The sequence below is a fragment of the Juglans regia genome, chromosome 7 (genome assembly GCF_001411555.2).
Source record: "Juglans regia cultivar Chandler chromosome 7, Walnut 2.0, whole genome shotgun sequence".
NCBI lineage: Eukaryota > Viridiplantae > Streptophyta > Magnoliopsida > Fagales > Juglandaceae > Juglans > Juglans regia.
The window spans coordinates 21648287-21662932 of NC_049907.1; the positions used below are offsets into that span (position 1 = coordinate 21648287).

General features: G+C 34.0%; 1 protein-coding gene across 1 annotated transcript; it reads right to left on the bottom strand.

Annotated features, from left to right (window-relative positions):
• LOC109008444 (protein ECERIFERUM 26-like) lies at positions 1 to 2194 on the bottom strand. The gene is made up of 2 exons (XM_018988528.2): positions 1660 to 2194; positions 1 to 1191 (listed from the first exon to the last, which is right to left on the bottom strand). The coding sequence occupies exons 1-2, from the start codon at positions 2095 to 2097 to the stop codon at positions 262 to 264; spliced, it is 1368 nt and encodes a 455-aa protein (XP_018844073.2). The 5' UTR covers positions 2098 to 2194; the 3' UTR covers positions 1 to 261.
• Positions 2195 to 14646: the final 12452 nt, after the last annotated feature.

Here is a 14646-nt window from a genome sequence, read left to right on the forward strand (position 1 = left end):
CATAATAAAATAGTACAACGATGAAACCCCATAATAAAATAGTACAATGATGAAACCGTGTATCATGCTACTCTGCCGCATGATGGGCGTGACCGCTAGACATTATATATTCTTCAAACATTTTTTTTTTAAATATACAAATTTATTATAAATATTAGAAAAACTAAAACATAAAATAAAATAAAACGGCGGTCAAATCCAGAGCAAACCTAGCAGGCAAAGCAACATGTTCCCCGGGTCATTTGGAAACAGTACCCTAGCTTAGGTCAGGTCATGGCCTCCACCTTGTCCTAGACCCTTTTTAGCCAGCTCTGTTTTCAGCTCCGGCACTAGATTTTCCTTAAAGATTATCGTCACCATTCTTCCCCCGCCACCATTGGTTTGACCAGACCCTTCTGGCCCCGCCGGCAGCACAAAGACTGCTCCTTCGTCTCCAACGCCATTGACAGTACAATACACAAGATCTGGTTTATATCCATTCAACTCGAACCCATACAAATCAGCCTCTTCTAAGTCCACAAACGTCAAGTTTGCTCCATACACAATGAAATCTGAAACCCCATCATCCCTCTCCACCACTTCTTCCATCCTAATTCTTTCATCCACAGCTTCATTAACCAGCAACGTTACCAATCTTTTTGGGTCCGTCTCCGTTACAGACGAGTCTAAGGTAACTGAGCTTATAGTCTGGGTGTTAGTAACAAACCCTTTGGTCGGTTTTCTTGGATCACTTTTGCAGATTGTCACTGTTCTGGCTTGAGCAGTCTCTTCTCCTAATTTAACTTTGGCTATGCATTTCCATATAATGGCACAAATAGTTTCAAAGATTGGAACTTGGTCATTTCGGTTTCGGCCGGCCGAGATTTCTGAGTGCAAGGTTGCTAACTGGCTTGCAGTTATATGGAATGAAAATGTGTCCATTCTGCAGTTATTGGAAACTATCCAGTGGTCTCCGACCGGGTCGACCCACTTAAGGGAAAGTGGTTCATCGTGAACTGGCGGAGGGTTTTTGGATCTCTCGTGATCATGTGTGTTTGATTTATACTGCAAGTTGGCTGGCGTGTTATTAGAGCCAACTGCGGCCATGATTTGGCCCCATCTGTTCATGAAATTTGCAGCTGAGAATGCATCTCCCAGGAGATGGGCCCAGCTCAGGCCGAGTGATATCCCTCCACATTTGAATTGGGTAAACTGCATTTAGTCATGAAAAGGAAACAGAAAAAATTCAAAATTTGAGTTTAAAAATATTAATAATAAAATAAAAATTATACATAAAATTGTAACTACATATAAAACTACTCATATATAATTATCGGATGAACTTGTGGTAAGTCATACATTATATAAATTAGAGGACCTGAAATTAATACATAGCATGAGCAATATTACTCCAATAACAGTACGAAGATATATATTTCATTTTGCGACCGTTCTCACCACCCAAAGTGCTTTAAATGCACCTTGTTCCCATCAGTAAAGGTCCAATTTTGGGTGATGGCCGGGAAACTAAACATGAACCTCCGTCTGCAAAACTTCATAGAGAATTATTGTATTGTTCTTCGTTTGTCTTTCTAAACCAATTCCTATTTTAGAGATCTAAAAAGAAAAAATAGAGAAAAACAACGACCAATAATTGATTATGTGCGTGAAATTACTGGCCTGTATGAGAACTGGGGGAGAGAACGTTAGTTCAGGCCCAATGACTTGTTGGGACACAAGCAACTTCTGCAGATCAAAGTAGAAACCCTTCATCTCTAGACATTCATCAATGGTCATGTCACAGTGTGCTTCGATGAATCTAGCGCCACAGTCATTGCATTTTATGTACGGCCTCCCAGACTCTGATCGTCGGAGGCGGCCAGATGTGTAGTAGAAGTCACAGCAGCATTCGAATACGGCTTCTTTGAAGCGCGGCAGGGTTAAACCCTTGGCTGCCTGGCTGCTAAAGAAGTACAGCCCTTTGACATAGTGCAACTTCATGGCTATGTCCATCCCACTTAGGTCATGAACCACGTCCGAACCGGTCACTCTTCCCGGCCCGACCGAGGAAAGCTTGATGCCATAAACCAAGTCTTGATCTACTTTGGTAAATACCATGGTTGGTTCTGTACGTGAGAGAAAGAGATCAAGTAGGGTTTGGTACTGTCTTAGCCGTAGCTAGATGATCAGCATGAGCTAGCAATTGAGATATGATGGAAGAATATCAGGCGCATCTGGGATATTTATGCGTTCTGCAGAGCCCATAGGTGTAATTGTGGGTTCTGCATAGGTGTAATTATGTGATTTGTTAGTCTGCATTATTGTCGGTCCCTTATTTGATTGCATTAAAACCATGCATGCTGCAGCTAGGGACATTAAAAATTATTTTATTTAAAAGTTTTTATACGATATAATTTAATTTATAAAATTTATAAGAAAATATTTTTTTAATAATATTATGATTTTTTTAAATATTTAAAAATATTAAAAAATAATGTGAAAAAAATAATTTATTTTTTTATATCATTTTTTAATACTTTAAAATATTTAAAAAAAAATTGTAATATTGTTAAATAATATTTTTTTAATTATTACATGAAAAAAAACTAAAAAAAAAATTAAAACAGGTTAAATGAACGGATCTCCTAGTAAGATTTCTATGAGAACTTTGTTATTTATAAACTTCACTCAACACATATTATAATTTTTTTTTTATTTTATTCTTTTTAAAATAATTAAATTTTTATATTTATCATTCATATATCATATATTTAATAAAAAAATAATAATAAAAATAATTATGTGTGATGTACGAAGCTCATGAATATTTTCCAATTCACAAATAGCTAATACTATTTCATAGAGTCTTATGTACGTATAAGCAGCACTATATTTTTCGAAAAAATATCTCGAATACACTTTTGGAATAGTACATTTTAATTTTTTAATTTTTATTTTTTAATTAATTTTTTAATTTTTTATATTTTTTTATCATCATAAATATTTAAAAAAAATAAAAAATATTTATAATATTATTAAAAAATATTTTTTTAATCATTAAAAAAAAATCATTCAAAATATTTTTTGAATCTCGAACATTTAACATTTCTCCGTACATATATAGCTGGACGGGATTGATCATTCAGTAGTACCACACCTAATTTATAACGCCCATAAATATGGACATTGACTCTGCTTGGAGCTGTCTACCAAGAAATATGTCTATGCAATATCTCATTGTTATATATATATATATATATATATATATATATAGGAAAATGCTGGAGCTCCCGCTCGCTGGAGCTCCAGTCTATTTTATTATGTGTATTTTTTAATTTTTTTTATATAGATATTTTTAATAATTTTAAATATTTTTAAAAAATAAAAAAATTTATAATATTATTAAATAATACTTGCTTAATCACGAAGTAAAATATAAAATATTTTTTTTATAATTTTTTATTTTACTTCATGATTAAGGAAGTATTTTTTAATAACTTTTTTTTAACTTCTTGATTAAGAAAATATATATGTGGTATATATAGCACTGTTGAATAGAATTTTTCATATAAATAAACTTTCATTCAAAACAAAATTCATTTATTTGTGACTACATTTTGTTAATGCAATCTTGCATTTTCTTTAGCAAATTGAAGATCATCATGTGATCCCCTACAACATAATTAATTTTTAATGATGGTTGAGAAATTGTGACAATCTCTAAATCGTCACTAAAAAGTATTTTTTGTGATGATTTTTGGAAACCATCACTATAGACAGATGAAGTTTTTTTTTTAATTTTTTAATTTTTAATTTGCAATTTTTTTTTTTTTTACGTTCGAACAGAAAGTAAATTTACATTTAAACGTCATATATACGTCCGAACACTGTGGCTACCTACGTGCAAACGTAAAATGTTTTGGCACCTCAGTAAAATGTTACTTACTAACGGTCGAACGTTAATTGTAAATTTAAATTAAATTTGACTCTAATTTAAAAATAATGTAGTTTTTATAGTGCATAATTTGTGAACAAGTCTAAAAAATTATAATATATATTTATATACACACAATTTGTAAAATATAATTATATATTTATATATACATATATAAATATATATTTATGTTTATATATATTTGAAGTGTAGTGATTTAGTATTAAAGTTGGAAAATATAACATTAAAAAAGATTGAGAATTGAAATTAAAAAACAATAGATATATGAAATAATATTTTTCCTTAAATATATTAAAAGCAAAATATAAAATATAATAGAATTTAGTAATGAACACTTACGTGAACGCGTTGTTCATGAAATTCATACTCCATATCTCCTTAGTCAAGCTATCAACCTTCTCGTGGAGGATACCTACACGATGGGCTATCTCAGAGACAGACTCCTCTACAGCCATGATCTATCGATCAATATGCATAGTTAGTTGTGAGATCACCGCATCAACCCAAGCAGGCCGCGCATCTCCTGCAGATGTACTCTTCGGATGCTGACTACTACTCCCACACCGAGCTCGAGCTGCGTCGGAGGAGCTAGATCCGCTACAGAGGGTGGCTGATGACTAAGAGATCCCATCGTCTGTCCAATGCTACGTCGATGCGTACTCATGTCAAGGGGGCTCATCTGATCTATGATCTGCTCCTCCGGCTGGAGTGGCACTCTTCAAGCAAGTAATAGTCGGCTGATGATGACATCGTATGGAAGGTTGGCCGTGGAGACAGATGCTCGCCTCGTAATAGATCCTCTCAAAGATTCGCAGTGGCAAATCGATGGGATCTCCACGTGCCACTCGTATAAAAAAATGTGCCTGAGTCCGACTAAATGTGGTCTTATGTGCCACAGGATCTATGTTTGTTGCAACAATAAGCTGCAACATGTAGAAGAAAGGTAGCAGATGTATTTGGTTGAAGGCATTCTTCCTCTCGATCTGCATGCGGTCTCTCTCGGTGAGGATGTAGAAATCCTCGTCTCGGTCATCATTCCAAGCCTCAAGGTCAGTACCCTCAACCTCTGATCGGTTTGCATCTTTGACATCATCTACTCTGGGCCAGTAGATAATGCAGAAGTGTCTACATCTGCATCGAGAGTGCCGTGTGCAGATGTAGATGTGCTAACAACGGCTGTGTCGCCAGTTTGAGAGTCAGCTGTAATCGATGTCTTACTCGACGAATCCCGAGTAGCTTGGCGATCACATTCGATGAAATCTCAAACGACACACTGCGTACAGTCATAGTGTGAGAGGATGCATCATGAGACAAAGAGCACATCCCCATATAGAACTACCGAACCATTGAGGGGTATACCTTCCCCTTCAATGAGCAGATATTTCCCTAACCTCTACTGATGAACACATCTTTGAGGTTCATCTTCTCCCATCTGAGCTCGTCGAATTCATTGATCAAGACCTCTCGATCCACCATAACAGTATGAGCCCCGATCCGAGCAGTGTCCGAAGTGGCTCATTCCCTCCTCCGTTTTCGGGTATGCAAAGGATGAGCCATATCCTGAAAATAGAAAATGAAAAAATATTATTAGTACTATTGATGCATCTTTCGTATTAATTTTAAACTACTCTGCATTAACGTTCGAACATAATATAACATATGTTCGAACGTTTTATCTAAAGATGCACGTTCTTTAGATGAAAATTATATTAATGTTTGAACATAAGATAATATACACGTTCGAATGTTAAAGGCATAATAGATAAGAATTTTGAAATGTGTTGCGTTCGAATGTTATGCCTTCTAGTTCGACCGTATGGTTTTTACGTTCGAACGTCAATAACTTACGTTCGAACATATGTTTTTTAGTTCGAATGTATGTTTTTATGTTCACGCGTATGTTTTTTTACGTTTGAACGTAAATTATTGACTTCTGCAACTTGGAAGGCAAAACGGCAGACAAATTAAAAAGTTGTACGTTCGAATATAGAAAAGATACGTTCGAACATGAAAGGGCTATGCAATTGTAACGTCATACGTTCGAATGTTCTGTCTAAACGTTCGAATGTTTAGACACATAATGGCTGAGTCGACTCAGTAATTATCGAAAATCACGTACGACGGGTCTAAGTGGCCAAATGCTACCATAGAAATGAAGTATACACTTCAAGAAACTTTTTTACGGTGACCATTTTGCCAATAGCAACTTGTGGTGGCCAGAAAATAGAATTAAAAATCTGGCCACCACTAACGCTCGATTTACACAAAATCCTACTAAATCTTAAAAAAAACCATGTAAGAGGAAAAAAGAGGGATGCCTACCTTTTTGTGACGGTTGTGGCAAGGTTTGACAGTGGCGTGCAATGTTGGAGAAATAACGGTTTAGTTCTGAGAATGACGTTTCTTGTTTCGATTTTGGGCTTATATACACAAAACGTTCGAACGCCACTCTGAGTCACGTTCGAACGTTTGGAAATTTAATTCCCAAAAATATATTAATAATATATTTTATTATTAATATATGTTATATATTATAATGTATACTATAACATATCCCGAATGTAACCTTGCCTATTGTACATGCTTTCATGCATATGGTTAGTTATACTGTCTATTATTATTATTCTTATGATCATATATTATTATTAGTAGCTATTTATTACTTGGGATTTACGTCTTTGGATTAAGAGCCATATGAGATTATTTTGTTATATTATTATTATATCACATATTATTGTTACAGACCGGCCAGCTAAAAGGCTGATGGGATCATTATTTTGCAAATGTCGCCTCTCATTCTCAAGATTACTCACATTGGCATCCATCTCTCATAATCATGAAAATGAACATTTTTCTCCAACATATTCACAAGTGATTGGAGATTATTCCCAAATATATACATTGAGAAAAGAAGAATTTAAAATTAACAAAGAATAACTCAAACAAGATTATATGAAAGAAGAAAATAGTCACAAAGAGTTAGTATTTTTCTCAACTTTTCAAAAATAAAAAGAGATTATATTTAAGAGAAATATTATGAGCATCTAGAAAATATATATATAACTATTATATTAATAAATACTAACTATTGAATAACATCCTAAAGTAACGTTCAAACATACATTATTTACGTTCGAACGTTAAAAAAATGCAGAAAATTTTTCGCTCGATTTCGGCACCTTTGTGATGATCTGAAACGTTTGGACGTTAAAATTTTTCTTTCGAATGTTAGTCGATGAAATTTACTAAGAATTTATAAACATTCGAACGTCAAATTTTAGGAATTTATAAACATTCGAATGTCAAATTTCCATACATTCGAACATGAAAATAAAAGTGCGGAAAATTTCGGGCTCTGTCATAGGAAGATATGTTCGAACGTGTATATTTAACGTCCGAACATTATTTGCAGAAAATCTAGCTGAATTTTTTTAACGTTCAAACTTCATCTTAAAACTAGATGAGATATTTTAACGTTCGAACGTTACTTCTAATGATTTAGTTTTTGCATGAATACACGCACGGGAGGAAGCAGACTCATTTCTGCTACTTCTCCCGTGCGTCAAATAACTGAGAGAGAAAGATAGTGAGAGAGGGTCGTGGGTTAGAGAGAGAGAGGGTCATGGGTTAGAGAGAGAGAGAGCTAGAGTAACAGAGGGTTAGAGTGAGAGAGGGTTAATATTTTGAAACTCTAGTTCCATTGATTTTGGTAAGGAAAAACTCATTTTCTTTTATATTTTTTTGAATTTTATGATATTTGTCTTGTGTTTTTTCTTTTTTATATATGCTTCTAATAAGTTATTGTTGTATTTTTTTTAATGAGTGTTTGTTTTGGCAAGTTGAAAACTTTTGATTTGTAAAAGTATAGTGTCAGTGTTAGGTATATTTATAAATTTTAGCAATATGTTTATAGATTTTGTTGTGATTTTATGCTTCCCCTTGAAATATTGTGATTATTGTTTGTAAATTTTGTGAATAGTTCGTGAGTTTATGGTGTTCATTGATGAATTAATATGTTTAGAAATATTGTTGTGGAATATTGTGAATATGTTGTTATATAGATTTTAAATATTGTGATTGTTATTTGCCAATTTTTATTGAATATGTTTATATGGTTAGAAATATTTTGTGTTTAGTTTGTGGATTTATGTGAATTTTTTGATATAATAATTTTTGGTATTTGTTCTTTAACAAGAAAGTTATAAATATACATTTAATATGAGAATTAATATTTAATATTTAATAAGTATATATAATATATTCATACTAATTTAGTATGAATATGATTATTATGCAAATTATAAGTACAGTATAAAACTTAATTTAAAAAAAAAGGTATATAACTTAACTATATATAAAATATAAATAAATATACTTATTTAAAATAAACTAGAGAGTAAATAAATAAGGATCAAATAAATGCTTATATAGAAATTATATACTTATTGTCTATATAAATAAATAACTCATTCAATTAAGTATAACAATTAAAATTATAATTTATGAATGATAATAATTAAAATTATATAATAACAATTAAAATTACATAGGTATCAATTAACAATGTGATATATAATAACAATTAAAATTATAATTTAGGAATAATAATAGTAAATAATTGACTAAATTTTAATCTAATTGCTTGATTGTCGTAATCTCTCCGACCTTGAGAGTTGTCAAGGTCGGAGAGTTTGTGACAGTTAAGTAGTTAGACTAAAATTTAGACATTTCTTTAATATCATTCTTCCTCGTTGTCTACTCATGATAGGAAACTAGTGAACATATTCTTCCATCTCTCTCTAGTTTAACAATATAACACTACTATTTGTTTGACATTGTTAATTCAAACAACATGGGGATATTGTTTGTAGTGTTTTTTGATATATACTATGTGACATTGCATAAATAACCTTAGACCTGTTTGGGAATTAGTGTACATTTATGTGTCCACTAATTCCTGAATTGTCTAGTGTGAACAGTTTGAGATTATATTATATGTATTGCATATTTTTGTTATTCCTACTCTCCACGTTTAATATGAAGTTTCATGTCTTCCTTTACTATTTTTTGGGTATACTTGGAGAATTATGGGGAGGAACTGCCGAAATTTCTACTAATGTGGAAAGTAGTAGAGTGACGAGATTTGTGTAATATGGATAATATAATCTCAAATGTGATAGGACCAACTACCTTATAAAAAAAAAAGCAATGAGAATTGGAGCTTGACATGCATGTAAATTTTCTATGTACTTGTTATTAATAGATATATATTTTTAGAAATGGACAAAAGTTGGATGCGTCTGAGCGTCTAAGTAAGAACCTTCATTAATTTTGCACGGACCTCTGCTGATAGTCGTGGTTACATTAAGTGTCCATGTCGAGAGTGCAAGAATTTGTGTGCGATATGATTGGTTGGATGAAGTTGAAAGCCATATATTTGTGAACAATATGGATCTGGGGAATACCCGATTGGTACTGTATGGTGAGCTGCATGAACAGTCAGTAAATGTATTGGTCAATCATCCAAATTATTTGCGGCACATAGATGATGATTATGAGCAGTATGAGATGGAGTAGATGTTGGGTGACATTGGAGCTAAGATGTTTATGGATGAGGTTGACGATAAGTAGCTGAGGGACTGATTGTGAAAATTTCGCGGCAATGTGAAAAGATGTAAAGCGCGAGTTTTATCCAAGCTATACAAAACATTCCAAAATGTCGTTTATTGTGCGATTGCTTCACATTAAGTCATTGTGTGGGATGTCGAAGAAAGCAATAAATATGGTATTGAACTTATTTAACGAGGTGCTTCTCGAAAGGTCTGCATTGCCAAAGAACTTTTATGAAGCAAAATAGTTGAGAAATGGATTAGGATTTGAGTACAACTTTATACATGCATGCAAGAATGATTGTGTTTTGTTCTGGAAGGAGAACGAGGAGAAACAAACATGTCCTATATAAGGAGAGTCGAGGTGGAAGGGTAAGAAAAACGTGCCGGTTAAGGTGTTGCGGTGTTTTCCCTTGAGACCTAGGTTGCAAAGACTATATATGTGTAAGAAAACAGCTCACAATATGAGGTGGCACGAGAAGAAAAGGGTTAAGGATGACGCATATATGAGGCACCCAGCTGACTCACTTGCGTGGTAATATTTCGATAATCAATACCCATAGTTTGGGATAGAAGCTCAGAACGTGCGCATGTGCTCACAATCGATGGATTGAACCATTTTGGGATATGAGTACAAGCTATAACACTTGACTTGTAGTGTTGATTTCGTATAATTTTCCACCATGGAGGTTCATGATGGCACCCAACTTTTTGTTAACTTTACTTATCTCGGCCCGAGATCACCTGGGAATGACATTGACGTATTCATGCAGCCGTTGATTGAAGAGCTGAAAGAGTTATGGGACACAAGTGTTACAACTTATGATGCATCCACGTCGACATCTTTTCAGATGCATGCTGCGATAATGTGGACGATAAAAGACTTTCCAGAATAAGAGAATCTTTTCGGCTGGATTATGAAAGGGAAGTTAGTGTGTCCAAAGTGTAATAAAGAAACTGCTAGTGAGTGGTTAAAATATTCTTAGAAGTTGTGTTTCATAGGTCATCGATGTTATCTACCAGCAAATCATGTATGGAGAAGAGAATGTACTAAGTTTGATGTGAGTGTAGATGACAGAATCGCACCGAATGTGTTGTCAGGGGAAAAGATAGTTGAACAACTAATACATGTTAGAGCGAACAATTTTGCCAAAAGTCGGGAAAAGAATAAGAGAAAACGAGGCGCAACAGAATTGAATTGGACAGAGCATAGTATTTTTTGTACTTGCCATAATGGTCGTCCTGCATGTTGCGACATAGTTTGGATGTAATGCACATAGGAAAGAATATATGTGATAATATACTGGGTACATTGATTAGCATTAACAAAAAGAAGAAGGACACAATTAAGTCGAGGAAAGATTTTAAGAGAATGAGAATTAAACATAATCTACATTTGTGGATGGAAGGCAAAAGGGTGGTCATGATGCATGCATGTTTTACGATGACGAGGGAGGAGAGGATGAATTTCTGCAAATGGTTGCAAGGTGTGAAGTTTTCAGATGATTATGCTTCAAATATTGGTAGATGCGTGAGCCCTGATGACTAGAAAATCAGTGAATTGAAAAGTCATGACTGTCACGTATTTTTGCATAAGTTATTACCTGTGAGAATTCATGGGAAGCTGACATCTAATGTATGTGTCACCATATCCGAACTCTGTATGTTTTTAAAGGATTTGTGTGCTCGGGTAGTAAATTGAGATATGTTGCTGAAACTGGAAGAAGACATTACTACTATACTATGTAAATTCGAGCAGATCTTTCCACCATCATTTTTGGTGACATGGTCTATTTAGCAATACATTTACCTTGAGAGGTACTGTTGGGTGGATCGGTGCAGTTCTGTTGGATGTATCCAGTTGAAAGATATTTGAGTCGACTGAAGCGCACTGTTGGGAATAAAGCTAGAGCTGAGGATTCAATAACAGAGGCCTCTATATACGATGAATGGTTAACATTTTGCTCTCTATATTTTCGTGGTGTTGAGACACTATTTAATCGTCAAGAGCAAAATGCTGATCTTACAGCATCGCCTCCTCGTGAGCTATCAATGTTTTCTAGAATGTACGACCCTTGGGTGCACAAATGGGTTATGATTTAATTGATGGAGAGTTGAGTAAAGTTCGGTGGTATGTGCTAAATAATTGCCGGGAGATTGATTATTATCTCAGATATGTTGTTGCATGCTTTGAATAATTTTAGTTTCTTGAAGTATAACTATAACTATTGTGCTCAAAATATACTTCTTTTGCACTTATATACAGTGAGCACATGGACAAACTTAGGACGAAAGACATAGAGAATATAGAGGCAAGATACGAGGAAGAATTTTCCGGATGGTTTGAAGAACGTGTATGAACTAAAATTATATATATGTTATATTTTGAAACTTTTAACTCTGGATAACTTTTAATAAATATATACTATTTCAATGTTTAGATTTTGGAACAAGGTGCTCTTGATCTTGAATCAATTTCTCCTGAATCGTATGCATTGGTTCGTGGTCTCTCAAATAGAGGACTTCGATACACTGCATAGATGGCTCGAGGTTATAGATTCCATACTTTAGACCCTGAACATAATAGAAAGACTCAAAATTGTACTGTGTTGGTCGAAGGGACTCATGGAATAGATGATATTGACTATTATGATGTCATACGTGATATTATCGTATTAAGATATCTGGGTGGATCTATAACATATGTCTTTAAATGTGATTGGTAGGATCTAGGCGGTGGTCGGGTTTTGATACATAGGGATAATCACTTTACGAGTGTCAATACAGCATCTAAATGGTACGAAGATGATCCATTCGTAATGGCTTGTCAAGCTACCAAAGTCTATTACTTGATTGATCCAATGAAAAGCGCTAATGAAGATAATAATGGAGAGATAACTTGGCGAGTCGTACAAAAATTTGTCCCTTGAAATATATATGTAGCAGAAACGAGTGCAGATTACGAGAATATTGGAGATGAAGATGACACTCTGATTGTAGAGGCATACCAGGAAAATGGAGAGGGTATTAACTTATTTGTTGACCTCAATGCACTTGAGTTGCTCCCCTTGTGTAGAAATGGCGTCCCACCCCTCCATCTCGACCCGTCTGTATTAAATGATCATTCAATTCAAGTAGGTGAGGATGAAGAAGAATAAGACGAATCAGAATCCGTGCAAGAGGTGGATAAGGAGGATGACGAAGAGGTTGATGGTGATGATGAACATGTTATTGAGAGAGATTCGGAAACAAGTATGGAAAATACATCCGAAGATGAAGAATAAAAGTACTAAATATTTTACTCATATAGGTGACTATAAAATATTATACTTTTCATAATTTCTTCTAATTAATTTTCTTTGATATAATTAATCATTTTCAAGGATGCCGCAAAAAGGACAACGAAGAAATGTGCCTCCTCCAAATCCAAGTCCCGCCAAGAAATCTGCTACTGAAGATCAAGTTAACACGTAAGAAAACAACAACCAATTGATACCTATCAGTAAGGAAATATTGTCGTTGATAATTAATTATATAGTTAATACTTTTGTGTCAATAACTATATAACTATAATTATACTATTATCATATAGTTGATACATCTGCACATCGCGATCATGGCTATACACGTGGCATCTCTCTTGAGAAAAATAGAAGACATGAAAAATTCAAGATCACCATTCCTGATAATTCCACTGGAGGAGTGGATGATAGTGCAGTAACGCTTTCCTCCTCTATTGGCACAGTAGTTCGAGCTCATACTACATTTTATGTGCGCTCAAAGCGAGATGTTTTGAATGAGATTAAGGAGCACATTCGAAGCCATGTGCTGGTGAGTTTACTTCGAGAGTACATTTTTTTCACCTAGATTAGTATATCATATTTTTTACCTGATTCACTTATTAGGATGAATTTGATCTCGACTTTGGCCGTAGCGAGAATTTGAGAACTATGAATGAGTTGATGACTACACTATTCCGACGTCACAAGGGACAATGTCATGATCACTTCAAGAAGTTTGAGATGTTGGAAGAGGCCGCGCAGTCCCCTTTCCAACAGATGAAGTTAGATGACTGGCGAAAGTGTTGTGATCTTTTCGCATCTCCAGATTATTAGGTTTTTTACATTTATATCATTTAATTATTTACATTCATATTCGTTCTATATATTATATGTATATATATTACAATTAACATTCTTAATTAATTTTGTAGCACTTGAGTTCTAAAAATGTACAAAATAGATCCGTTCTGACTGTCCACATCATGCGGGTTCAAGGTCATTTCACCGTCTTGCTAAAAAAATGATAATTAAAAAATTAAAGAATTCAATTGTTTATATGATATTCTTTTATTTAAGTATTAAAATTATATTTTTAAAATTGCTAATGTCGCTTTGTTACAAAAGTGATGATCCTGAAAACTTTTCCCTCATTTATGTCTATGCTGCTGCTCACACTAATGAGCATAGTGAGTGGATGGACCTACCGCTACAGATAATTATGTAAGCAATGCTAATTTTGTTAAATAAATTATGCAACATGTGAATAATTTATTTTTTATTTCTATTTCTTTTAATACGTTACTTATTAACGATGTGTTTTCTTTCAAATTGCAAGAAAAAAATGACGAGGATGCAGCCAGCTTATGGGGAATCCTCTCCTAGAGACAGACATATTCACGCAAGTGCTCGAGTCGCAATCTAGTATGGCAAGAGGCTTGAGACAATCTTTTAACTATAGATGTTCATCCTCCTCAACCTCATCGAATTCACAAATTAATAATCTTACTAAAGATTTAGAAGCTGCACGGCGCGAAAATGAGTATATGAGCTCAAGACAGCAAGAGTTAAAGTCTCTCTTAGAGCGACGGTCTCATTTAGAGACACGTTTGCAGGATCAACAAAGAGACCAGGAGGAAATAATACACAGAGAAGTCCAAGAGTAAGTGCAGTGGGAGATGATGGTACAAATTGAGCGTATTATGTCGTTACAACAGAATCACGGTGGGTGAGGAAAGGAGAAGAAATGAATTTTATCAATTTTATCAGGGTATATAACTAATTTTAATATCTAATTTTAAAATTTTATAAGACATTGTTAGTT

Bases quoted from the DNA above. Each gene is read 5' to 3' on its own strand.
- LOC109008444 (XM_018988528.2), bottom strand. From the start codon at position 2,097: ATGGTATTTACCAAAGTAGATCAAGACTTGGTTTATGGCATCAAGCTT. The intron at 1,192-1,659 runs GCCAGTAATTTC...GACTAAATGCAG, and splicing joins CTCCCCCAGTTCTCATACAG to TTTACCCAATTCAAATGTGG.